The sequence below is a fragment of the Podarcis erhardii genome (assembly GCF_964252035.2).
Source record: "Podarcis erhardii genome assembly, chromosome: 12".
NCBI lineage: Eukaryota > Metazoa > Chordata > Lepidosauria > Squamata > Lacertidae > Podarcis > Podarcis erhardii.
The window spans coordinates 10,379,093-10,406,698 of NC_138513.1; the positions used below are offsets into that span (position 1 = coordinate 10,379,093).

At 41.7% G+C, this 27,606-nt stretch overlaps 1 protein-coding gene and 1 long non-coding RNA gene across 3 annotated transcripts; one reads left to right on the top strand and one right to left on the bottom strand.

Moving 5' to 3' along the window:
• Positions 1 to 261: 261 nt before the first annotated feature.
• PAXIP1 (PAX interacting protein 1) lies at positions 262 to 27,606 on the bottom strand. The gene is made up of 21 exons (XM_081834225.1): positions 27,421 to 27,606; positions 25,300 to 25,434; positions 24,204 to 24,247; positions 22,200 to 22,263; positions 21,975 to 22,088; positions 20,003 to 20,623; positions 17,912 to 18,674; positions 16,875 to 16,969; positions 16,319 to 16,414; positions 15,356 to 15,493; positions 14,268 to 14,389; positions 13,191 to 13,375; positions 12,685 to 12,728; positions 11,153 to 11,220; positions 10,088 to 10,190; positions 6,477 to 6,645; positions 5,556 to 5,656; positions 3,294 to 3,428; positions 3,128 to 3,203; positions 1,274 to 1,338; positions 262 to 656 (listed from the first exon to the last, which is right to left on the bottom strand). Exons 1-21 carry the CDS (start codon positions 27,511 to 27,513, stop codon positions 645 to 647), a joined length of 3,243 nt encoding a protein of 1,080 aa, XP_081690351.1. The 5' UTR covers positions 27,514 to 27,606; the 3' UTR covers positions 262 to 644.
• LOC309326090 lies at positions 663 to 15,086 on the top strand. Of its 2 annotated transcripts, none has more exons than XR_014150130.1 (3): positions 663 to 804; positions 1,420 to 1,479; positions 14,277 to 15,086. It is a non-coding gene; the product is annotated as an uncharacterized lncRNA (long non-coding RNA). The 2 variants fall into 2 exon arrangements; XR_014150131.1 differs by lacking the exon at positions 663 to 804 and adding an exon at positions 939 to 1,023.

The following is a 27,606-nucleotide window of genomic DNA, read 5'->3' on the forward strand; positions in this document are numbered from 1 at the left end:
AATTCTGCTTAAAATACTTGGTTTTTAATATTAAAACATACCTTGTAAAATAAAGGGAAGATTATCTTACAGCATTTGAAAGAATGATTTAGAGTAATTTACTCTTACCATAGTGCCATAATTGCACAATATTTAAAAGAAGAGGAAAGGAGCCACTACGAAATCTTAAAGAAACATCATTTAAAAAGAAACATCATTTAAAAGTATGTATATACAAAAACCAGGATATTAGTAATATAAAAGAAACAGAGCTTAATAAAATAAAATACAAAATACTTTATTTCCATAATTTACATACCACAAGCCCTTTCTCTTTACATTCCAATTTTGTGTGGTTAAGTACCAACAGTTGTGACAACTAAAAAAAATTAGGAAAACTAATTTGTGATATAAAAAGTAACCTCTCTCTAGTATAATACAAAGAACATAGTTAATTATGTTTTAATAATAAAATGCTGCACATCTTAAACAGATGCAATTAACGTTTGCTCTCCTGCCTCAAACTGCTCATTGGCCTTCAGCAAAACAAGGGAGGAAGGGGACAAGAACTCCAGAAGTGCCAACTGATCCACAGGCTGAAAAAGCTGGAAGGAAGGAAGGAAGGATTCAAGAAGTCTACAGCAATAAGGCATTTTTACTTCCAGTCAAGTGAATTTATATGTACACTTGGGTTAAGGAAAAAGCTATGCTGAAATGTGCAGATTGCCATAATCGTTTTTTGGGTACAAGAAAAGGATAACATAAGGAGAGAGAGAATCTGTTTCTCAAGACTAATGCATCAACATGGTTTTACAACTTTCTAAGGTAAATATGCACTCAACAACAAAACACTGTAATGTGTATTTTTCAGGCTATACTTTGATTAGAATATATGTGTTTCAACACTTAATTCAAATGTTAATTCCTCTTTTTTTTTAGAGACAGCATATTCATATTAAAGAGACAGTCACAACAAAAGATTAAAGCATGTGCCCTTAATTTCAGGGAATCCTAGCAAACAATTCTAACTTCCTGTAAAAACCAGTAAGTATTTTTGCAAACACAGGTGAAAACTATTAACCTGTACTTCAATGAGCCTGTGAGAGCAAAGAGGGAATAAAACATGCCGTGGTAAAAGGTGATACCAGCTTACCTGAATTCCAATTATCTACATTCATTCATTAGTTAGAAACACTATATATGGCTAATAAAGGGAACAGCTAGCAAAGTTCACATAATTTAAGGGAGGCTAGAATACAGAAAACACAATCATATTTTATATAGCATATGAAGGATATGATTCATAATCCAGTGTCTGAGTAAGAACGCCAGTCAAAACAAACTCTGCATTGTGAACATCTGCAAATACAGGGGGGGGGGGACATAAAACTTAATCAAGACATCCATGGCAAATTAATTGCAACTACTGATCTTTTTAAGGACTTGGATTGAGGAGTTGCCAATTGAAAGTAAGAAAGACGGAGGCAGCACTTATTCAAGGTAACTATGAAGCACTGTGTGTATCCTTAAAACATTAATGTTCGAGGAGACTGACATTTTGATTAAGAGGCAGTGTGCATAAGGGATACTTGGCAGTTAGGTGCCAGGAACAGACCTGTGCAAGCTGTGTCAGACTGTGGCACATTTGCGACTGGTGAGCCGGACAAGTCATGGAAGCGGCCACTCATAAGCTGGGCTAGTGCCAAGTTTGACATCTTCAATGTAAAGCTATAAATACACCACGGGTGTACATTGGCTCTGTGTGCAGCCTGAATAACAATGTGATTTGAGGTGATTCAAGGTTGTCTTTCATATTATTGAGTTGGACTGTGTTGTTAACAAGGCATGCTGAGGTGGATCAGCAAGTTGCCAGCCTTCCAAGTAGCACTGTGGTCCTAGTCATTCCATTAAGTTAACTGTTATGTCACACAGACACCGCTTTTATTTTCTCAGAAGTGAAACTAAAGCTCACTGGGGAGCTTGCAGGTGAAAGGGTATCTTTTATTCTGACAGAGAGGTCTGGATTTCAATCCCTTATTATTTCCTAGTACACCTCATTCAAATAAATAAGCAGAACTTTTCTTCATATAAAGGCAAAGCATAAGCAGTTTAGACTACTGGGGTTGCCTGCTTCCATGAGCGCTGACTTGCCCCCCCTCCACATTGCGGGGCGCATCATGTGAAGCATCCCACCCCCACCTAGTGCACAAGTGTTCATGCACCGGGTTGGGACACACAGGTGTCCCGGCGATGCTGGCACTTGTGTGCCGGGTGGAGAATGGGGAATGCAGAGCTGGGCTCTGCTCTCAGCCTTCCCAGCACAACATCGGCAGGGAGGAGCCCAGCCCTCCCTCCCTCCTTGAAAAATTTGGGGGGGGCTGAGGCCCCCTCAGGCTCCACCACTTGGCACGCCTGCTTCTAAAAAATAGAATAAACTTAGGAGTCCTGTGCACAAAGAAGCCTGAATGGATCTTCCTGAAGTTCACAGTCTTAATACACTCTGGTAGGTTTCCTTTCCCTGCAAATTTCACCAGCAAGTGAAAGGGGGGGGGAGAATATAGCCCCCTTTTTAGATTCTCCATTACAGTGGAACCTCGGGTTGCGGACATAATCTGTGATGGAGGCACGTCCGCAACCCTCAGCATTCGTAACCTGCAGCGCTGCATCTGCACACGTGCGTGGTGCGATTTGGTCTTCTGTGCATGCGGCGAAACCCGGAAGTAACCCTTTCCGGTACTTCCGGGTTTCCCGCAGTCTGCAACCTGAAAACATGTAACCCGAGGTACCACTGTACAGAGCACTTGATTTAACAGAACCGATTCAAATAATGAATCACAATGGAATGAAACTTTCAGAGGTCTTCATTTTGATCCATGCTGCACCTGTTTGACAGATCCTGTTTCACCTCCAACATTTTGCATTGGGATTTATCTGAACCTGATACTCACCCCTAGCAAAAGGTGTTTTCTTCTAATACTATGCAAAAGCCCATTGTATGTATAAAATCTCCCACAAGCCCACACATCCAGGATTTGATATATATTTCAACTATTTAACCAAACTATTAGACTAGGATACATTTCTTTCCTTAAAGTGCTGGTACCATGTTGCATTGTTAAACATTGTTATAAGTATAAAGAACACATACCTATGCCTCTGGCAAAATATTCTCGACATAAGTGAAGATCATTTTCGCAAGAAATCAGAATAATCTCTGATAAACTCTGTATTAAAAATAGTGAAATTGAGTCAGCTCAAATGGACACATTTTCTAAGCAGAAAGGTGTTAGAAAATCAATCAAGATCACACTCACTTTGTTTTGCTTGTGTTCCATGAGCTTACGGAAAGAAGGTTGTTTGTTCAATACCTTTCCTCCTGCACATTCCACAATAGATTTCATAGTGGAAAGGCTTGGGCAAATTCCAGGTGTAATATAGAAGTACTTTCCCTAAAATCAAAACATTTATGAAACACAAAACACATTTGTATGTTTGCATTTATGACACTGACCACATGTCACAGAGCAAGGTACCAGTGTGGTCTGTCCACTTCCTGTTAATTAGGATTCCATTTTGTGGTATATTAACTTCTCACCCTGTCCTGCCTCTTCTCTAATGTTATCATTTCCCCCCCTTAAGCTGATGTTCGCCATGGATACCTTGCTAATTTCTTCTACAAGGAAGGAAGAAGTTCTGACTTGCTATTTCTACAAGATCTCAAGGCAGCCCCACCCCATATTTTTTATACAGTGTACTCAAGTAGAAGAAGACTTCGAAGTAGAAGTGGGTGGGTGGGGAGACAAGAATGTTACAATAATTAAAAGTTTGAATTACGAAGAAATAAATAAATGCAGTTTGATACAAGCAAAATAAAACTATGTTTACAGAGGAACCTACAGCAAGTTCTTACTTTACCACCTGCTTCCTAATGTTTGCTTAAAATAGAAAGTACTCAGCTATCTTATCAGTAACGTAAAGAGAGGCACCAATAAACAGAAGAATAACCAAGTTTCAGTGGATCTTGCAGTTAAAATTTTTAACAAAGGAAGAGAATCAGACTGTCTCTGGGTTCCCTACACAAACTGCAGTATAAAACGACATGGCTGACAGATTATTTCTGTTCTACAAGGACAGTCATTCATTAAATGGAATGTTTTAAAATTACAGATATAAGCATTAAAATGGTCAGGCATAAATACTCTTCATTATTTGTAAAGAGTTAATGCATGAAGGGATGTCTTTTGGCAATTTCATAATTTGAAATATTACTTTTAAATTATGAATGTCAAACCTTAGTTGCCATTCTCAAAATGATGTTTCAATGAGTAACAAAGAGCCGAGCTTTAGACCATAATTACAAAATTATGGATTTATGAGCTGAATAAAAGAGGCTTGATAATCACTTGTACATAGGAAAAATGTAAAAGAACTGTTAAGATTTTGAACTAGAGGAGAAAAATAACCAACAACTAAGTATCAAGAAATAGTGGTCTTGCAAAGGACTGAGAAGCAGGAATAAAACCAAAGGTTTTGGAGATTTGCGAAAACTAAAAGAAGATAAGAGAAGTGGATAGTTGCCGGTATCAAAGATTAAGTAAGGACACAGATCCAAAAGGACACAGAGTCAAAACCAGATTGCAAAGAATCTCATAAAGAAGGTAGATAGATATTAGGAGAGAACAATGTCTTGGGAACTGCAGAAAGGGATGGAGGCGACATGGATAAGCTCCCATTTCTTCCCCTACCAAAGCCAATAAAAAATAAAAAATGTTAAGTTCCAGGACAGTGAGGAACTAGCTGAAGTGACAAGTATAACAAAGGACGCTGATGTGCTGGGAGTTTTATAAACTACATAAGGTTTTACTCTTCTACAAATACAAAAACGAGCTCCACAACTGTTTAAGAACTGATGCCAGAGTTTGATTCTTTTCTTCTTCTTCCCTCCCTGTGCCTTTTCCCTTGAGTATCATTTTTAAAACTGTAAGCCTGCAGGCAGGGACTGACTTATTTTATTTGATTGTATGTAAGCTACTCTGGGAGACTTTTTGGCTGAACAGAGGGGTACCAAGGCTCTAAATAAATAGTAATATAACAAGTCATTTACAGGCCAAGTACTTCTCAAAGAGAATCAGTCAATTCAGAAAACCTGCCAAATTATGGTGAAGGAAGAATTATGCTGACTTTTGCACTGATAAACCAGTTTGTAATTGGCTAGCAAACCATATTCCAAAGTCATGATTTGAATTGGGTTTGCATATCATGGTGGCAGTTAACAGTGATCATTCTGTTTGCAGACACTGCTATAAGCAAACTTACAAAGCAGATGGGAAATGAAAGCACATGCATGATTCTAAATTATTATTATGTTTAGAAGCTACAACCAAGCTGTTGGTGTGATGCCTCAGTGGAATCCACTCTACAACATTTAGTTATACTGAACTACTTATATTTCAAAATAAAAGCTACAAGTGGTTGGAAATACTTTTTTTCTAGGCTAGCATACATGATGGTAACACTCATGTTTAAACACTTGGTTCAAATCATCTGGATTTAGCGCTTTTTAAAAGCTGATGTACCTTGAAGAGCGGTGTCTCCTGTGCTTTCTTTAGAGATTCTTCTAAGCTGAAACAGAAAAGAACTTCAGCTTCTGCATCCCTGAGTATGTAGTTTTGCTCTTCTAAAATGGAGGAAAAATATAACTGTAACTATTCATAACACAAAAAGATGCAAGCATCTACTACTGAGAAAATAAATTGTTATAAAAATAATAATTATTATTTATGAATTTATAGACTATCATATCAGATACTACTACTTTAGTTTGGGCATTTAGATTCAGTTGCCCCACTGTAAGTTCCATCAATAAGGAAGATGCCAATGAGGCAGCTAGCGATTGTCTTCTTTTAAAAAATCCATAGCTTAATTTTAAGAATTGCTTGGGACCCTTAAATTAAGCAGCACAACTCAATATAAGAAGCTGGAGTTAAGTACTTGCTTTAATTGAAGATTGCTGAGTGAAGAGGAACTACTTTTAAAACCACTGAAAATTTAGAAAAAGAAATCACTCATTAAAAATGGCACTAGAGATGTTAAAGTTCTACATGCATAGCCATAAAGGTGGATGTTGGGAGCCCCCCAGAGTGACTGAGGCAACCCAGTCAGATGGGTGGCATAATAAATTAACAATTGTAATAATAATAGTAATAATAGTAGTAGTAGTAATAATAATATTTTGTAAAATATTAAGCACTGCTTTGTAAACTGTACCTACAAGTAAAATACAGTACACAGAGCTGGGGGGCATTAACCCTCTTACCTGACTCACTACCCTGGTCACAGGGGAAACTTCTATTTCAACATTTTTTGGTTTGATTGTTTCAGTATTGTCCCCCTGCTTAACAGCAAGAAGTGCACTATTTTGCGCATGCTTCGTTTTTTTGTTTTAAAGGAGAGACTCTTTATATCACTTATACTGACAAACTTTAAGAATTACTTACCTATAAACTTCTGGCCCTTGAAACACTCTTCCAACCATTCTGGGGTTACTATATGCTTTACAACTGAAATAGCTGTAAGGAATTTTACAGTACGTGTCACTTTACTCGCTATTAAGTGAGTGCATTTCTGGGCAGATTCTGCTACTTCACCTCCAAGAATGTAGAGTTTCTGAAAATTGTATTTTAAAAAATAAAAGGTTATAGCTTCCAGCCACATGATGATGATGATGACGACGACGACGACGACAACAACAACAACAACACTTATTATTATTTATTTATACCCCGCCCATCTGGCTGGGCCTCCCCAGCCACTCTGGGCGGCTTCCATAGAAACCAAAAATACAGTAAAATATCACACGTTAAAAACTTTCCTAAACAGGGCTGCCTTAAGATGTCTTCTGAATGTCAGGTAGTTGTTTATTGCTTTGACATCTGCTGGAAGGGCGTTCCACAGGGCGGGCGCCACTACCGAGAAGGCCCTCTGCCTGGTTCCCTGTAACTTGGCCTCTCGCAATGAGGGAACCGCCAGAAGGCCCTCGGCGCTGGACCTCAGCATCCGGGCAGAACGATGGGGGAGGAGATGCTCCTTCAGGTATACTGGACCGAGGCCGTTTAGGGCTTTAAAGGTCAGTACCAACACTTTGAATTGTGCTCAGAAACGTACTGGGAGCCAATGTAGGTCTTTCAAGACCGGTGTTATATGGTCTCGGCGGCCGCCCCAGTCACCAGTCTAGCTGCCACATTCTGGATTAGTTGTAGTTTCCGAGTCACCTTCAAAGGTAGCCCCACGTAGAGTGCATTGCAATAGTCCAAGCGGGAGATAACCAGAGCATGCACCACTCTGGCGAGACAGTCCGCAGGCAGATAGGGTCTCAGCCTACATACCAGATGGAGCTTTTAAACAACTGCCCTGGACACAGATTTGACCTGTGCCTCCATGGACAGCTGTGAGTCCAAAATGACTCCCAGGCTGCGCACCTGGTCCTTCAGGGGCACAGTTACCCCATTCAGGACCAGGGAATCCTCCACACCTGCCCACCTCCTGTCCCCCAAAAACAGTACTTCTGTCTTGTCAGGATTCAACCTCAATCTGTTAGCCGCCATCCATCCTCCAACCGCCTCCAGACACTCACACAGGACCTTCACAGCCTTCACTGGTTCTGATTTAAAAGAGAGGTAGAGCTGGGTATCATCCGCATACTGATGAACACCCAGCCCAAACCTCCTGATGATCTCTCCCAGCGGCTGCATGTAAATGTTGAAAAGCATGGGGGAGAGGACAGAACCCTGAGGTGCCCAGGGGTCTGAACACTCATCCCCCCCACCACTTTCTGAACACGGCCCAGGAGGAAGGAGCGGAACCACTGTATGACAGTGCCCCCAGCTCCCAGCCCCTCAAGACGGTCCAGAAGGATGTTATGGTCGATGGTATCAAACGCCGCTGAGAGATCCAGCAGAACTAGGAAACAGCTCTCACCTTTGTCCCTAGCCCGCCGGAGATCATCAACCAGTGCGACCGAGGCAGTTTCAGTCCCATGATGAGGCCTGAATCCCGACTGGAAGGGATCCAAATGGTCCGCTTCTTCCAGGCGTGCCTGGAGTTGTTCAGCAACCGCTTGCTCTATCACCTTGCCCAAGAATGGAAGATTTGAGACTGGGCAATAGTTGGCCATCGTGGCCGCATCTAAAGATGGTTTTTTAAGAAGCGGTTTAATAACCGCCTCTTTCAGCGGGTCTGGGAAGGCTCCCTCACGGAGGGAAGCATTCACCACCCCACGAAGCCCATCGCCCAGTCCTTCCCGGCTAGCTTTTATAAGCCAGGATGGGCAAGGATCCAGGAGACAGGTGGTTAGTTTCACTCGTCCAAGCAGCCTGTCCACATCCTCGGAGGTAACAGATTGGAATTGATCCCACTCAACTTGACTAGACAAAACTCTAGCACTCTCCCGCCCTGGCCCTGCTCCCACGGTGGAATCTACTTCTTCCCGAATCTGAGCGATTTTATCTGCAAAAAAACTTTGCAAAATCATTGCAGGAGAACATGTGGCCCGTACTGGGCCCCGATGTTGCAGGTGGTTCCGCTAAATTGTGAACCACCTGAAAAAGTCTCCTGCTGCTGTTTTCTGCAGATGCAATAGAGGCGGTGAAGAAATTTTTCTTCGCCGTCGCTATCGCCACTTGGTAGGCTCAACGTTGAGCTCTAACCTGTGTCCGGTCAGATTCGGAATGAGTTATCCGCCACCGGCGCTCTAGCCATCTCAACGATTGTTTCATTGCCCTCAGATCCGTGGAAAACCACGGGGCTGTCCAGGCTCCATGCAATTGGAGTTCAATCAAACTAAAAGCAAGATAAACTAAGCCTAGTTCACACAAGCATACACATAATTACCGTACATTTGATAACCAGTAACCAAGCACATGTACCAGCTCCACCAAAAAACAATGTAAGGCAGCCTTTCTCAACCTTGTGTGTTGTCGGACTACAACTCCCATCATACCTAGCCAGCATGGGCACTGGTCAGGGATGGTGGGAGCTATAGTTCAGGAACATCTGGGGACCCAAGATTGAGAAAGCTGCTGTAAGGTGATAAAACCTATGTCTGTGATGCCACACCTCTGATGTCTTTTATGCTTTTACATTAGCAGGCACTGCAACAAACATAATTGTGTGAAACTACCCCTAGATAACAGAGACGCAGGAGGCGCTGTGGGTTAAACCACAGAGCCTAGGACTTGCCAATCAGAAGGTCGGCGGTTTGAATCCCCGCGATGGAGTGAGCTTGCGTTGCTCGGTCCCTGCTCCTGCCAACCTAGCAGTTTGAAAGCACGTCAAAGTGCAAGTAGATAAATAGGTACCGCTCTGGCGGGAAGGTAAACGGCGTTTGCGTGCGCTGCTCTGGTTCACCAGAAGCGGCTTAGTCATGCTGGCCACATGACCCGGAAGCTGTACGCCGGCTCCCTTGGCCAATAAAGCGAGATGAGCGCTGCAACCCCAGAGTTGGCCACGACTGGACCTAATGGTCAGGGGTCCCTTTACCTTTACCCCTAGATATACCATATAGTCTAGCAACCAGAAGTCAAAGAAGAGTCCTGTTAAATTAGACCAAAGAACAGAATACTGAACCAGATAGGCCAAACAATTGTCAAATTTTGGGGGCCTCTTGATAGATTTGCAAAGTAAATAAATTGCCATGGGCACCATACAAACACCAAGACTAAACACACACCGCAACCTGTTTTATGAGTTACAACAGAACACTACTTTCAAGCCTAACTTCAGCATGAGGGGGTGAGGGGAGGAAACCCTGTGGGTGCCAGAAGAGGTCTCTACAGACACATGTACCCCTCATTAGCAACCCCCGAGATAGGCCTTTGGTCTGATCCCGCAGGCTCTTATGATGATTTAGGTTTCTGTACAAGACTATATAGTAGATCTAAAAGAGCTTTCATACATGTATGTTTTGTTGCAGCAACTGGTAACCTGCTTGCATGAATGGGCCACCAGAAGTATAGAATCACAAGACAAACTTTTTAGATTATTTTGCAGGGCTTTCAGTAGAGAAAAATGTTACAAAAGTGTTTGTTCTGTTAAGACAGAGGAAAGTCACCTTGATGTACTGATGCACCTGGGAAGGCTCAAATCCCGTGAAGAGCACTACTGGTGTCAATTCTGATGTCACATTTTTATTAGGAGTTGGCAAGTCTTCAATTCTACAAATACAAAATACTGTTAATACAAAACACGGTATTTTTGGATTTAAAATTCAACACAATTTTGATATACTGTTTTCATGATTAATATCTAAATGTAGAGAAGGTCCATGAAGTGTGTAGAAACACACCGTATGCAACTTTTGTTTGGATTTAGCTGGTGCAGCCATCTTTTGTAGAATATTTCATTTCTGAAGCGCCTACGTATGGCATTATTTCAAGGTTAATGTTTTCTTACATACTTTGACTTAGTTTGCACCCTCCTTCCTCCCTCCAAACTGTTCACTTTCCAAAGGACAAGTGTCTCTCTAAATAATCATCAGCAGAATGATAATATAGAACAGGGCTGGGGAACATTTTTCAGGCCATGAAGGGGCCCTCATAGGGGACCTTCAGAGATCAACATGCTAGTGTTGAATGGGCCAGAGGCAAAAGTGGGTGGAGCAGCAGGTGCAACTCTTACCTTTGCAAAGTACACACAAAGGTCCAGCCCAAAGGTTTCTACACACACACAGTACAAATTTCTCAATCTTCCATCAATGCAAGCAAGAGACCTCATCATAGTTCAAGAGCGCATTCCACCCAGGCAAAAGAACACAACGAAGGTGCAAAGCAAGGTTGAGAACTAGGAAGGCAATATAGCCTGTTGTTGTTTAGTCGTTTAGTCATGTCCAACTCTTCATGATCCCATGGACCAGAGCACGCCAGGCACTCCTATAGACTAGTCAGTATTTCTCAAATTTGGGTCCTCAGCTGTTGTAATCCAAAAACAGCTGGGAACCCAAGTTTGAGAAGTGCTGAGAGAGTCCTGAGACAGAGGGGCCCAAAATGCTGCAGTCGTCCCCTAGGATTGCAGTTTGCCACTCCAGACAGGGAGATTTCCAGAAGTTTTAGCAGTCGTTTTGATAACTTTATTTAATAGACTAAGAATGTGACACGTTGGAGAATGGCCACTCTCTTACCTTGGCCGCTTGCTTGACGGTTGAATTACTGATTCATTTTGCTTTGGTTTTAGTGGTAGTCTCACACCCTACAACAAATAATATAGAAATATATAAGCGCGCGCACACACGCACTTCCCCTCTAATAATTATTTACTATTTCACAGCAAAATCTTTTAGCCATAGTAACTAAAATAAAAACAAATTTAGCACACTTAACGCTCAGCATAGGAGCCTAGATGCAGTTTAAAACCTTTTGGAGAAAGGTTAATTACCGGATTTTTTGCTCTATAAGACTCACTTTTTCCCTCCTAAAAAGTAAGGGGGAGTGTGTGTGCATCTTATGGAGCGAATGCAGGCTGTGCAGCTATCCCAGAAGCCAGAACAGCAAGAGGGATTGCTGCTTTCACTGCGTAGCGATCCCTCTTGCTGTTTTGGCTTCCGAGATTCAGAATATTTTTTTTCCTGTTTTCCTCCTCCAAAAACTAGGTGCGTCTTATGGTCTGGTGCGTCTTATAGAGCGAAAAATGCGGTAGTTTGTGTATGTGCATACTACACAACCTAGTATGCTTCATCAGTCATCAAATACTTATATTAGAAATTGTCAACAGAAAGCAGTATCAAAACTGAAGGTTGTTCAAGACATGGCCTGGTGTCAGTGCCACGCTAAACTATAGTTTAGCACAGGGGTCTGCAACCTTTAAGACAAAAAGAGCCACTTGGACCCGTTTCCGAAGGGAAAAAAACTGGGAGCCGCAAAACTCGTCATTATAAAAATAACTTTTTTGTCACTTTTTTATTATTTCTTTGTTTGACCCCTCAGAATTACTCCTTCTCATAGAAATAAACGTTAAATTAACAAGTTACCTTTTGTGTGTGTGTGTGTTCTTCACTCCCCTTCAAAACAGTGACCAGCGTACATGCCCCCTTTCAATGCGGTGACCAGCGTACATGCCCCTTACAATGTAGCGGGCGGGCGGGCGGGAAAGTGACGTTGGGACAGTGCGTGTCTAACGCACGCACCACCCCCATGCGACGTCACAGCCAGTACAGCGCCCGCCACAGTGGGGAGTGTCGGGGCGCACAATGCGCCTCCTCCCCTCGCTAGTTTCTGCCCCGGAGCCGCGACAAAGGTGTAAAAGAGCCACATGCGGCTCTGGAGCCGCGGGTTGCAGACCCCTGGTTTAGCATGAGAAAAGCCACAGCCCCAAATGTATGTACTCCCACCACCCTGATGCAGCCATAAGAACTTCTGAAGTTTTCACTTCCATTTTCACTTGTCACTCTTGTCAAACTTGTATTGCTAATATGCCTCTGCAAAAATCCAAACACGTTCAAAGATCATTTAAATAGCAAATCATATTTTGAAAATTGGATTCTTTATTCTTATATTATGTAAGCTGCCCTGGAATCAATTTTAAACAAAGGACAGCATAAGTGTATCTTAAACAAATGAATCTTTTAAGCATTTACATTCCTTTGTCCAAACAGATTTATGATGTCCCCACTGAAATAGCAGTTAAAGTAAATAAATTATTAGCAAATCCACATACCATTAGAAGTTCTGACGATACTTTTAGTGGAACTCTCCAAGCATCTGGGAATAGTGAACAGGAAAGAACAAGTTTTGACATGAGGACATATATTTTCTGCACACTCCACCACACTAGTTCAGTGCATACAGTCTTTTCATGCTAATTACACACACATAGTCTGACAGTATGCATGGAACATACCCCAAAAGTGACGCAGTTCACATTAGGAAAGTAAATATGTACTACCCTTTATTTCATGTGTTGCTTCCAGTTTTGCACAAACATTCTAGCAGTGCAATCCTAAAAGTCTTTAAAGGGAATGAATGTCATTTCCTATGGGGCTTCCTTCTGAGTAAACCTTTCTTAGTTAGAACAGTAAATCAGAAACCCAAGCAACAGCCATACTGACATGTCCCAAGCCATACAAAGTTCGTAAGTCTGAGCAACATATATATTTATTCATATATTTCTTTACTGCAGAAAACTAACATTTGCTATGCTGTATGTCTGGCAACTCTTCTTACCAAGAAGGTTTAAAACCAGATGTTGATTAGGAGCAAGTGGTTCTTGAAGATTGAATACTGTGTATCGATTGTGCTGTATTTGCCGCAGTGCTTCAAAATTTCCAAGTAATATATCACAGAGCCATTGCGCATTCACACATGGTATCCTCCACTCTTTGGCTTTCTCATACTTTAAACCAGTTGGCCTTGTTATGGATGGAAAAGAGACACAAATGATACTAAACATCTTATTTTTTTTCATTTATGAATTGCTTCCCATGAGGCATCCCAAAGCCATTTACAATAAAAACTTGTATAAAACAATTGCATAAATAAAAATTTAAAACAATTGCACATATAAAACCAATTTATGAAACTATATATATATATATATATATATATTTAAAACAAAAGATACCAATTGGGATAATTTTTTTTAGAATGTAATAACTTCTCTTGTTTATTTTATAATTTTATACTCACTAATATTTTCACAAATTGTAACAATATTATTTATATATCATGGTGACTTGCAATCTCGATCACACGCAGTCTGTAGTCCGCTGGCAGTAGGAGTACAATATGGGCATGTCTTTAAGTTAACATCTTACATTAAAAACCTGACAGTACCAAATTATCGAAGGCTTTTCACCAAAGCCAGACTAAATGTCTTTCCTTCTGCAGTGTTGGATGGCAGGTTGAGAGGAGTTCCCTACCAGGACAGACTTTGCTCGTGTGCTCAAGATATCAATTCCATAAAACATATTTTGTTGCACTGTGCAAAATATGAGCAAGTCAGGGCTGAACTGATATTACCCTTGCTGGTACTTTTCCCAGGAAAATCAGAGGCTCACTATGCCAGGTTCCTATTGGAAGACCGGACAAACGCTAGAACACTAGCAGTGGCCAAGTTTTTGTCGGTGGTTGCAAGAACCAATGATCCCTATATTCTGAACGAAATGCTTGTTTAACCTGGAGGTAGGCTGTATGAATTGGGTATTGCTTTGTAACGATTTGTTGGGTCTCTGGACCATAATAAAGGTTGATGATGATATATCATGGTTAATAAAAAAATCAAAATAAATATAAGCCACTTACTCTTTACAGATGAGAACTGTGTTGCTGCGACAAAGATAGCCTGTGTACTTTGCACCTGAGAGGTAGGCCATCAGCTTGAGATCATCTCTGTCACTATCAACAAAACCTGTCACTGAGATTATCTGGAACAGAAGATGATTCACCCATCAGAAATATGAGTAAACAGAAATTTCAAATAAATACTATCAGAAAAAGTTGTAAATCTCTCTTGGTCATTTGTAGTATGTGTCTCCTTCCCCATCTTTCAATGCCTACCAAAAGTGTCCTATTCTTTAAGTACATATTATGGGTAACCTTTTCTTCCCAAGTCTTCAGTTAATTTGAAGTATGCTATGAAACAGTAACTCTTCTCATTCTCAAAATGTGGACACATAACTGCAGCCAGACGTTTTTCTATTTATCTAAATCTTTTCGTACTGCGTTTTAGCCCCAAAAGATTCCAAGGTTCATTTCGTGGAATTATTAATTGATGTAGGAAGATTCAAGGTGTAAGCAACCCTTGACAGAAAAGGTCCAAACCAAACATTCAAATAGGAAGTGGTAAAATCTTCAGGCAGTCACTTTATGACAGGGGTTCATAATCTATACCCCTCCAGATATTGTTGGACTTCCAAATCTCAGTCATGGTCAGTATGGCCAAAGGTCAGGAATGTTAGAGGGGCCCCTGTTCTCCATTCTTGCTTTATGATATCATTTTCATAAACTGAACCATTTGCCTAACTCTCAATGTGATAACCAAATTTACCATCGAACAGAAAACCCTTCATAATGCAGTAATCCTCACATAAAAAGGAGTAACAAACAAACAAACAAACAAACCAGTTCCACACCTGAGATTTAAAGATAACTTAAATTGCACAGCAAGGAAATATATCCCATTTACATAAAGATATTTAGGTGCAGTACAAAAAAATCCTGAATTCAATCATGTAATTTTATTAATTCCAATTAGAGTTGTAAAATATTCTCAGAGACAGGACGTTACATATTTGCTCATTTTTATATCTTCCGACATTAAAAGCTGCTTGAAGTAAAAGAAATAATAGCAACAGCACCTTCCAAGCAAAATGCTAGAGTTAATTTCTTACATGCTGTGAACATGGTTTCCCTCCTGGTGGAAATGCTACAGGAAAATGAAGAGCTCGGTGAGGTGGTACCATTTTCTTCTTTTTTAGCACAGAGTTCAACCAATGTGCTGTGATACATCTCTTCCTTTCTCTCAAAGCCTGCAACACAAATGCAAAACATTGTCACTGTACATATAAATTTTAGTAGGTGTGTATGAAAATATTTTAAATATATATATGTTGCTGCTTTAGGTTTATAAAGCTTTTAGCCACCCACTTTCAAACAAAAATGAGGTTGGTATGGGATACAGATGAACCAAAGTCCTCAGACTGCAGTGAGTGCCATCTCTGATACAGGCCCACCAATCCTTAGGGTTAGTCACTCTCAACTGTAGGGAGCATACAACTACCATAATCTACAGAACAACAACCAAAAGATACAATATATATTTATTTCTTGTATTCTGTCTCTTTCCTATTCAAGCCCCCCCCCCCACTCTCTCTACACACACACAGAGAGAGAGAGAGAGAGAGAGAGAGAGAGAGAGAGAGAAAGCACCCTCTAACCCCATCCCCAATTCTTCACAATTGCCTCCTGGGCCTCAGAACAAAGGTGGTGACAGAGCAGATGGGAAGCCCCAAGTCATAGCATGAGTATCATTTGAACCAAACAGCTATAACAGCAGGGGAATACCTAGGAGGAATGGTCTACTCAGGAGGAGGGAGAAGACCTAGCTACAGGCCATGACTGCACAGAGAATCTTATGTTATTGCTGTTTGAAACTATATGCTTAAAATTGTATTTTACAGTTTTAAGTTGCCTTGAGGTTACTAGCAGCAAAAGACTGGGAGAACATAAATTATGTATCTATAGATACTTTCACCTTTGTAATAAATTGTTCCTGAACTATTATATCGTTCAATGTAAGGAAATAAACAGCTCTTACAAACATAGGTAAGTACATTTGTGCCATTTGGTCTTACCTGAGCATACATATTACTAAGCTGACTTTCACAGAGAAGATGTGTACACCGGTTTGTGAATGTGGGATCTACTGTACCGCCATTTGCTTGGATTATCTAGAAAAATAAAAACTAGACACACTTAAAAGGTTTGTTAATCAAACAACACTTATTGAATTTTTTTGCCATGTTACGTATGTGCCATAGTTTAAAACCTGTGAAGGTAATACAGGCTCTTATCACTGTATTTTGCACAAAACCTAACTGGTAAGCTTGTTACTTGAGAGTAATGGGAAATTTTGGCAGATGGACCTCTGATAAACAGATAACAAAGAAACGCAGAAATTATGTTTGAAGCTAGTAATAGTAAAAAATCAGTTAAAAGGAGAACAAAGAAGATGAAGTTTTGTGTGCTTTGTTGGTAACATACATATTATAGACATGGAATATATATAATAATCTGGTAAGTCAAAAATAAAACAATTTGTTGGTTTTTAAATATACCTATTTTTGTTTAAGAAACTGAAAAACTAATGCACAAAACTGAAAAATATTCACAAACAGAACAAATAATTACCCTTTTCCATGTTGCCAGTAATTGTTTATCAGACATCTGCTCAGGATAATCAGCAATTGCAAAGACACAACCCAACAGAAAATAGTCTTCTGGAACTAGAAGAGTAATAAAAAATAAATTAATACAAAATACTCTAGCATATTTTCTCTTATTTAATGGGCTGCCATTAATAGTAAAAAGGTCTTCATTTACTGCTATACTCATCTCTTCAAAGAGTGAAACTTGCTGTAGCTCACAGAACATAAGCACACCTGCAAGGTCCTCCACTTCCCAGCAAACTTTAGATTGGTGTTGGAAAGCAAGTGGCTGAATTTAAAGGGTGTTCTGCAGATGCAGAAACAGTTCTGTGAACTGGAGTTGCATTGTGCACACATCACCTCAGGGACTGTGCATGGGTTATTCCCTCTGCCCATTACCGTACATACAAAAGTGAAGAAGCACCGCGCAGAGACTGCCCTTCACTAGTATTTGGATGCATTGTGAAAAATGCTTAGTAATCTGTAAACAATGAGAGCACTGGTGGGTCTAATAAAAATAGGCCATGAGTTCATTCCAACAAGCTCTAAACTTGAGCATGTCCACTGAAATGGAGGACTGACAATGGCCCCATAACACATGTAAATTATCAAATACAAAAAAGTCTTGGAAAATGTTTGAACTAGAAGAATCTCCTACGTGAAAGTTTGTAGCGGAAACTATTTTTTGGCCATGGCACCGTGCTGAGAAACTCACTTCCAGATGTGGTTTGTTCTACCTTACTCTACTCTTGGTTTTCAAGCTGTCAACAAAGATGGTTCGCAATCAGATCACCATTGGTATTTTGTTTGGGGAATTGCTTGCTCTGATCTCAGCTGCTCTTTTACTGCTTGTCTGATGTTTTATATCGTCACTCTTACAGTTTTAACATGAACCTTTTAATTAGATTTGTAAGACACATTGTAGACCCACTGGGTCAGAAAGGGGGCGAGGAGTGTTCTACTGTTTAAATAAGTGTAATTAAAGCCTCAGCTAACATACACGAGAACAAAATTACTAACTTTCTATGGATGGATCATGCCCAAAGAGCTGCTGCTGCTGCAACTGTTGCTGCTGAGCATGCTGTGATGGCTGAACTGGAACCTGATGCTGTAATGTCTGAGAAGTCTGGGTCAAGAGTTGAGATGCTTGATTTTGCATTTGTTGTTGTTGCTGCTGCTGCTGCTGCATTCGTTGCAAATGTTGCTGCTGTAGTTGTTGCTGCTGTAGTTGCTGCTGCTGTAACTGTTGTTGAAGGTTTTGCTGCTGTAGTTGCAGCTGCTGTTGCTGTAGCTGCTGTTGCTGTAGCTGATGCAACTGCTGTTGCAAGGCATGCTGCTGCTGAAATTGCAACTGTTGTTGAGGACGATGTACTTGCTGCTGAGAATGTATCTGTTGTGTAGAAAACTGTAACTGCTGCTGTGAGAATTGGTGTTGATGAACTTGCTGTTGCACAAACTGATGAGGCTGCTGAGAGAAAGACTGTTGAGTAATCTGAGGCTGCTGTGGCTGCTGCTGTTGCTGCAACTGCACAATTTGTTGGGATGGAAGATGCAAGAGAGGGAGGTGCTGCTGCTGTTGTTGTTGTTGTTGCTGCTGCTGCTGCTGTTGTTGCTGTTGCTGCTGCTGCTGTGACTGCTGAGGTGGATGCTGCTGCTGGTGTAGTAAGTGTGTCTCTGGAGTCAATTTAACTTGACTAAGCAACACAGCATTTGAATGTCCCTGCTGGCTATGGTTTACTTGCTGCTCCAAAGTTTTTGTAGGAGCAGAAAGTGATTGCAAGATCTAGAAAACAAAAGGATGCATGTAAACTTTCCTTCAAAACATTTCACTGAAAACAGAAAAGCATAAATCAAATCTGAAAACTTTCTGAAGCATTCAACTAAAACTGTACTTTATTAGAAGTCTAATTAATAGAGGAAAGCATTTAGTTATTCCACAAAACAGTTATTTTGAATACAAATTAACAGAAAGTTTATATTCATTGGCAAATGGGAGAATTTTCAAGAGGTCCCAATATACAGATCGCACGGAGGGAGGTAAATGTTGTAGGAAGTGTGATATAAAACATGCAACACAGCATTATGCTTCTACACTTCGCACATTAAGAGAAAGGCTAGCATAATTAAAAAGAAATATACAGTAAAAATTCTCTGTGCTCATTTTTCTCTTCAAGTAGTTTCTTCTATTTCTGAAGTTGAGATGAGCATTGGTACTTATGCAGCCAAATGATACTATCCACACCTAAGAGATGTATCAGAAGGCTAAGGCAGGCAACAAAATGTAAAGAAATACAATTTTTTTATAGGAAAAAACCCTGAAGGGAACCCCTCAAATAGTAATCATGGAATGATAAGTTACCATGGGGAAAATATTTACTGATCTAAAGAATTCTTTCAAATTGCATATGAATTACGTATTTGCTCCTCATTTCCACAGCACTGTGTCTGATTTGCTCACTTGCACAATTAAGAACATGTTTTCACATTTTCTATCATCTATTTCTTTTTAATTTAGAAGACTTCTGCATGTTGCAGGCCTTGGTAAAGTAAAAGGGCAAGTGGCTCGGCACACGTACAAGCATAGGATAAAATATGAAAAGACTATGCCCAACTACACTAAAGGATTCAAAAATCACCGGCAAGAAAATTTAAACTCATATACAGTGGTACCTTGGTTTAAGAACAGCTGAGTTTATGAACAACTTGGATTAAGAACGCTGCAAACCCGTAAGTAGGTGTTTTGGTTTGTGAACTTTGCCTTGGAAGCAAAACATGTTCCGCTTCCTGTTGAGTGTGTTCCATTTGTAAATTGACCCCCCTGCTGCTATAGGAAAGCACACATTGATTTAAAAATGCTTTGGTTTAAGAATGGACTTCCAGAACAGATTAAGTTTGTAAACCAAGTTACCACTGTAATCAATGTACTAAAACTTCTGTAATTGTTTGAGTGCAACACAGCATTTGTATAGTGCTTTCTGGCACTAAAACCACTTCACATGCGTTATCTAGTTGTAATCCTTACAACAATTCTCTTTGTATTTTATAGTATCAAAGTCATAAAAGCTATTCACTTCCAAACATTTTTTTAAACTTGTACTTTAAGATACTTACATGCGCAACATTTGATGGTCTATTAACCTGCTGAATATCAGCATTATTGGTAATATTTCTTAATGTCCGTACTGCAGGACTCCATGCAGCCATCATTTCGGGACGTCCAGAACTTTGAGGAGTTTGTACTGAAGCCATTATATTACTTCTCATCTCAGAGGACAAAATATTGCCTGGGACAGGTGGGACATTGGCACACAAATTTATCAATCCAGAATCCTTGCCTGAAGGCAATCTGCGCTTTGCTGTAGTCTGTGGAACTTCAGCAGGTGTCCAGTTCAAATTTCTTTCATGCTTTTCAGGAGACGAATCTGATGAATCATCAAACATCAGCTCTCCTTTCGTTTTATCAGCATCAATAGATTTAGGTGAAAAAGCTCGATCACCCAAAGGTGAGCCTTCTCGAGAAGATGCTGGACTTGACAACTTTTCATCTGTGCTGGCCTCATTTTGAGAATCCTGATCTTCATTTTCCTCCTCTTCTTCCTCTTCCTCATATATAATTAATCGTGGATGATAGGAAGCCTCATCTTTTTTAGTTTTATCAGATACAGAATCCAAAACCCAGTCAGGTGTCACAATTTTAATATTTTCTCTTTTACAGGCGCATTCATATTTCTCCTGAGAAGAACAAAAACATTCCAATTATGAGTCAATTTAGCTTTTAGATAGTGTTAGTTTTGTAAACACTCGTTTTAATTAAATTGGTTTACATCAGCTCAATAAGTTACATTCCTGGTTACTAATAATAAATAAAATTATAAACTCCTTCTAAGATTATAAACTCCTTAAAAACTTAGTTACTCGGTCCTCTAAAATGTGAGTGGACAACCTGCAACCCTCAAACTAATTTCAAAAACCCTCTGAAACCTATCAATCTGACCTCTGACAAGAGTGATCTCTTCCTTTTCTTGCAGCCTGCTGGGCAACAAGGGAGAGAAAGAAAGAAAAAGGCAAAGAGAAAAACTGGCAAAAAGAGATAAGAATTTTAAATTTCTAAATACGAAAAAAGTTATAATGGTGCCAACATCCTATTTTTAGGTACTTTAGTGACCAGGCAGTCCTGATGTGGGGAAGTTTTAACTACCACAGCAATTCTTGTGTAATACAGGCTGAAAAAAGTATTGATACAGTACTTGAGAACACTGAAGGGCTTTCCAGCCAAATAAATGCAACTTGGAGACTTAAATAGCAGGAATAAAGCAACCTTTTATTTAAGCACTAGCCTTCAGCCATTCACAGCAAGGAATTTCGTGCACATAAGCACATAGAGGTGAGTGGACTGGTGAGTGTTCCTTCCCTGTACCCAGCAGAACAGGCTGCTATGCAAGGGGTACACCGACTTCTGATCCCAGCAAAAACATGGCTACTAATTTCTATTACAAGGTAGTAACTTTTGCAGGCTGGTTTACAAGGCTGGAATAAACTGAGGTTCATGTGATATAAGCAAAAAACTAAAGCTGTCTTGGTTCTACATCCATTAACTGTACTACTCAAAATAATTTGCTGCCTGATGCAAGATCTTTATAATTTGCTCACCATTTTACCTTTCTGAATATTTAGTGCAAATTGGCTATCCCACTGTAACCACAGATCATTTATAAAATTAAATACTGGGTTATTTTTCACAAAATAAAAAATAAATAGGCGATCCCAGTCTAACTTCCTTCCACTGTGAAAATTAATTAGCAATTTACTGCTACTCTCCATTCTATATTTTAATCTTTTACCAAAACACAAATGAACCAGTACTTCATGAACATGAATGCCAATTTTCTTTGATTTCATCAAAAGCTTTCTGAAATGAAAAGCTTATAAATCACTCCCAGCTACATACTGAATGGATCCCTCCAAAAAAATGTAAAAGGTTGACAAGGGAAGCTTTTTTTGTATAAATCATGCTGATTCTATATCTCAGAAAGTCAAAGTAACATTAAAATGGGAAAACATGTCCACATAATAAAACTCTTACCCCTTTTGGCTCAGGCACAATCAAATGAGTGCATTTTTTATTGAGGCTCAGCCGGCAATCTCCACCATAAAACGTAATCAAAGCCCACAGTGTACTTCGGTCTTCAGCGGAAACCTATCAGAAAAGGTAAAAAAAAATTACCACTAGATATTTAGGGGAAAGCACTTTCTGACACATCATTTGGCTATCAGCATAAACATACAACTATCTGGATAAACATCTTACCTGAGACAGACAAGCAGCAACTCCAAAAAAGATCTGACAGGATTCTGGGGAGAAACCATTTACTCTGACAAAATTAAGTCAAGGATATAATATAAATGAGATGTAAAGTGAATAACTGGTGCAGGTTTACCAAAAGCTTCTCAAATAGCTAAGAAAAATCTTATGAATACTTCTAAAAGTATTTTATTCTGTGAACTGCCCTGAGACCTCCAGGTATAGGGCGGTATATAAATTCTAATAATAATAATACAGTGGTGCCCCGCAAGACGAACGCCTCGCAAGACGGAAAACCCGCTAGACGAAAGGGTTTTCCGTTTTGGAGGCGCTTCGCAAAACGAATTTCCCTATGGGCTTCCTTCGCAAGACGAAAGCCCATAGGGAAATCTCCGGAACAGCGGGGAAGCGCAGCGCGTCTTCCCCACTGTCCTCGGACCTCCTCCGAAGGCTGGCGGTGGGGCGGAGAGACCTCCTCCCGCCGCCATCCTTCGGAAGGCTGCTCCGAAGGCTGGCGGCGGGAGGAGGTCTCTCCGCCCCACCGCCAGCCTTCGGAAGGCTGCTCCGAAGGCTGGCGGTGGGGCGGAGAGCCCTCCTCCCGCCGCCAGCCTTGGGATGGCTGCTCCGAAGGCTGGCGGTGGGGTGGAGAGCCCTCCTCCCGCCGCCAGCCTTGGGATGGCTGTCCTGAAGACTTGCGGTGGGAGGAGGGTTTTCCTTCCCACCGCCAACTTTCAGAATGCTGTTCTGAATGTTGGCGTGGGGAGGAAAAACCCTCCTCCCACCGCAAGCCCCGGGAACAGAGGAGAAGCTTGCGCGCCTTCCCCTCTGTTCCCGTACCTGTCCTGAAGGCTTGCGGTGGGGAGAAAAGCCCTTCTCCGCACCGCCAGCCTGGCAAGCGGTCTCCATAGGAACGCATTAATTGATTTTCAATGAATTCCTATGGGAAACCGTGCTTCGCAAGACGAAAAACTCGCAAGAAGAAAAAACTTGCGGAACGAATTAATTTCGTCTTGCGAGACACCACTGTACAGGTAATAATAATAGGTTGTTTCCTAATCTTCAACTTGGGTCTCACCAATTCAGGTTAGAGTCACACATCAACCACAAAATTAAATGGGTGGTCCAAACATATCACTTAATAGTTTAATCCTATGCATGTTTATCTGGAGGTTTGTCCTCCTGAGTTCCCTAATACTTTACTCCCTGGTACATGTTTATAGCCTTTGCCTCTAACTTTCTAACCTACTACACTGTAACCGAACATACCTAAGTGCTGCCTGCGCACATGTGAGTCCAGGTACATACTTTTAACAGTCCGTTCTCATGTTGTTGCGCTCCAGACCTCTCACAGAGGACGCACATGAAAAAGGGCCTCAGGTGGTGATTGCAGTGTCTGAGGCAGTTCATATGGGGAGAGACAGTCCTTAAGGTATTGCAGTCCTAAGCCACAAGGCTTAATAGGTTAAAACCAGGACTTTTAACTGGGCCCAGAAACTAACTGGCAGTCAGTGCAGTTGGACCAGGATCGGTATGATATGCTCAAACCATCTTGCGCTGGTGAGCAACTTGGCCGGAGAATTCTGTACCTGTTGAAGTTTCCAAACCGTCTTCAGAGGCAGCCCAACGTATTATGTGTTGCAGTAATCTAACCTAAAGGTTACCAGAGCATAGATAACAGAGGTTAAGCTATTGCTGTCCAGAAAGAGGCATAGCTGGACCACCAGCGAGAGCTGATGGAAGGCACTCCACACCACTGAGGCCACCTGAGCCTCAAGTGACAGCAATGGTACCTGTAAACTGTGTACCCACTTCTTCAGAGAGAGAGTGTAACCCTATCAAGAGCAGGCAACCTCCCATCCATCCAGTCAAGGCAATCATCCACTAACACTGCCTCAGTCATATAACGAAAGAATTAATCCTCTAGAACAGCTGCTGTGTTAGCCAATATTCTGCTGGTATTAAGTTTTAAATAAGCATAACACATGTTAACATTTTAACCAAAAAGGATACGGCAGAAGAACTCCACATCGAACCGACAAAGTCACCCAAGAAGGCTAAAAACAGGTGAAAATAATGCATGTAGTGAGTTGCCAACAGACAATGCACATTACAACCCATAAATATCTGTCTATTTAACAAATATGTACCAAATTTAAATTAACCAATCAGCTATTTAACATCTATTGACAGGAACACAGGAACTTGCCTTATAGCGCCCTGGTTTCACACAGCATAGGAAGCCAAACTAAGCTTACTGAGACTGTGCAGGCTGGAGAGGTGCTCACCGTCACTTTGCTCTTCCCCAGTACTTTTTACTTGTGTGCTGAACTAAGTCAAGGTATGGTTTAGCATGTCTTCAAAGCCGACTTATGGTTATTGAGGAGACAGGTTTATTACAAGCCCAGGTTTGGACAATGTACTACTAAACCAAACCTTGGCCTAACACAGCACAGTGCAGAAGTAAAAAAATATCAGGGAGGAGCACAGCAGCTGCGAGCCACTCTCTGTAAGACATAGTTTGGCTTATCACGTTGTGGAAACAAGGTCACTAAGTCAACATTGGTTCACTCTATTCTATATTGTCTATATTACACTACAATGGCAGTGGCTGTGTTTCAGAGAGAAGGCTTCCCCATTCCTAACTGGAGAGGAACAGAACCTGGAACATTCTGTATGCAAATTATGTGATCTATCACTGAGCTGTGACCACTCCCTTGTTATTAGCATTCCCAAGCACTGCATAAGAAACATGCAAACTTGTACAAGTTCATGGTAATGTATATTTTTATGTTTTTTTATATATAAAGCAATATCTTTCCCTTGCCAGCCAGATAATTGTTGACAGCAATCTTGCTAGCATTATTCCATTTTGAGGGTGAGAGGGAGTGTGCTGAATTAATATATAGTACTCTCATCATAAGCACACTTACAGTAAAATGGATCGCAACATTCACATTTCAGGTTCTGAATACAGGGTTTCCCACATATAGTACACTTTTTTTGCACTCAAGTGCTGATTCTAAGATATGAATAACCCTGAAGGTCCTGCACTAAAATTAGGTTTACTGTAGTTAAAACTATCAATTCTAATGTTGTAGGTACTCACTTTTACTACTGGAAGATCAAAGACTTCACGAGATTCACCAACTTCTGGATTGTCTCCATCTTCTGAAATGATGTGTGATGCCAGAGCATTGTAAGAAACCTCCTTCGCCTTGCCATCTTTCAAAAGCTGAATAACCTACAAAACAAGAGGGCTTTTGGTTTTCACTTTCAGGAAAATGCAGATGTTAGACACTATTGAAGCCAAGTGTTTTTCCCTAGAGGCTTGTTTACATTAAAGTCAGATCTTTCCCCAGATAAGCACTCCTTGTGCACAGCTAAACTGCAACACACAACCATGGGACTCTGAGCTACTCACCCTGGTCTCCTATCATGTCCAGCTCTTAGTGTGGCAATACAAGCAGGCACAAATAGGCACATTATAGGCTATTGCAGTGGGAAGTGAAATGCAAGGTGATGCCAATGTTTCTTTTCATTGCATTTTCCAAATCAGAATTCTTGCATGAAAGGAATCTGAATTCTAAATTCACTTTTGTTTGCTATTCCATTTCATTGTTTTGATGCTGTTGTTACAGGCTTACCACTGATTGTGGATTGGGTATGCAAGATTTCCAGTAGCAGTGTGAAAATCTAAGTATAATGCATTTGCTCACATCTTTATCATATAGGATGATACATATATAGAGGTTTACACCAGAGAAAGGTTGACAGAAATGGAGGCGAGGGTGCACAGAGGAAGGATGTTTATTTCAGTTGCATGTACTTAAGATTAGTTGGAACAGGGTATGTAGGCTTGGTAGCCGAGCTAAAGATTTTGCAGAAAATGTGTTTTAAGAATAGGTTTGAAGGAAGAGAGGCAGTGTAACCAAGGTGTTCTGAGAGACATTTTCAGTCAGAAGGGCAGTTATTTGAAGGTGCAAGGGACTTCTGGATGGCTGGGATGGAGCTGGATGAACAAAACTCACAAGCACTAATGATGTCAGCACAGGAGAGAATGAAACAAGACACTAAAAGCAAGACACAAGAAGCAAGACACAGAGGGTATTGAAAATAAAGGATGAGAACCTTGTCCAGGATCCAGAAACTGATATGGGTGTGTATGAATTTAAGAAAAGCTACCAAAACAATGAGAGTGAAGATAAAGATGAGTTATTTTGCCTACAAGGCTGGAGAGAGATAGGATCAAGGGACAAAATGGCAAGAGATGTCAATAACCAGGAGGATATTGTGAAGGGGTCTTGTGCCTTGCCTCAAGACAGCTGTGAACACTCTGATGCAGTCAGGGCCAGCTAATTAAGAAGAAAAGCTTCCCTGTTGTCTGTACCACTCCAGGCTGATATTTAATGTTCCCCCCACACAGCCTTGGATGCAGAAAACGACCACCTCAGGGGAAAGGATACAGCCTAGCCCTCTCCCTGCGAACCCTTTTTCTTAATTCAGGGGTAAGTTTGTTTACACGCAGGAACCCGCGCCTCTCTCCCCTGCAGCCGGACTACCCTCGGGAAAAGCTTCCCTTCACGGTTAGGTGCCATTTACTCGACCTGGCCCTCCTGCCGCTTTCCCTCGGATTTATAAAACAGAGCTCCTCGGGGAAAGGAGGGGACGCCTGCCAGGTGAAGAGGAGGAGGAGGAGAGCGGGCGGAGAAAACCCAGGACGGGGCCTAGTCCTGGCCGCCTCCCCAACTCAGGCCGAAAAAGAGGAGAGCGCGAGTTTGCGCCCGGAGGGAGGAAGGCGACGCGGGGCACGTCCCCCACTCTGGGGAAGCCGCGAGGGGAGGAAAAGAGAAGTGCAGCCTCCTCTGTCGCCTCCCCAGTCAGCCAGCCAGCCAGGCAACAGAGGCCGCCGTAGGGCCTGCCCGGCTCCAGAAGGCGCGCGGGACGCCGAGACACCGGCAACAGAAATACTGGGAGAAGGTGGGGGAGGGAAGGAGGCGGCCGTTGGGAGCCGTTAACGGCCGCCAAGGCGCGCGGGGGGGGGGGGTTCGAACGCGCCCGCCCCCCAAATCCCCCCTCCCTTCCCGAGAGGCCGCGCGCTCAAAAAACCGGCGCGAGCCGCTGTCAGCGCGTGGCCCGCGTCGCCTTGCGGGGAGGGGGAGGAGGGGGCATTTGAGGCGCCCGCAGGCGGAGGGGGCGCGCGCGAGGGGAGCCCGTCCCAGCCACGCACCTCGGCGCCTATGTCTCCCACGGCGAAGAACTTGACATCTTTGAACATCCCCTCGGGAACCTTCAGCTCCCGCTCTTCGGCTTCTTTCGCCATGGAGGGTCCCTCCCGGCCGCGCGGCTTTGGAGAAAGGGCGGGGAGAGCGGCCGCCTCGGGTCCTGGGCCGAGGCTCCCCTCCTCGCGAAGCCC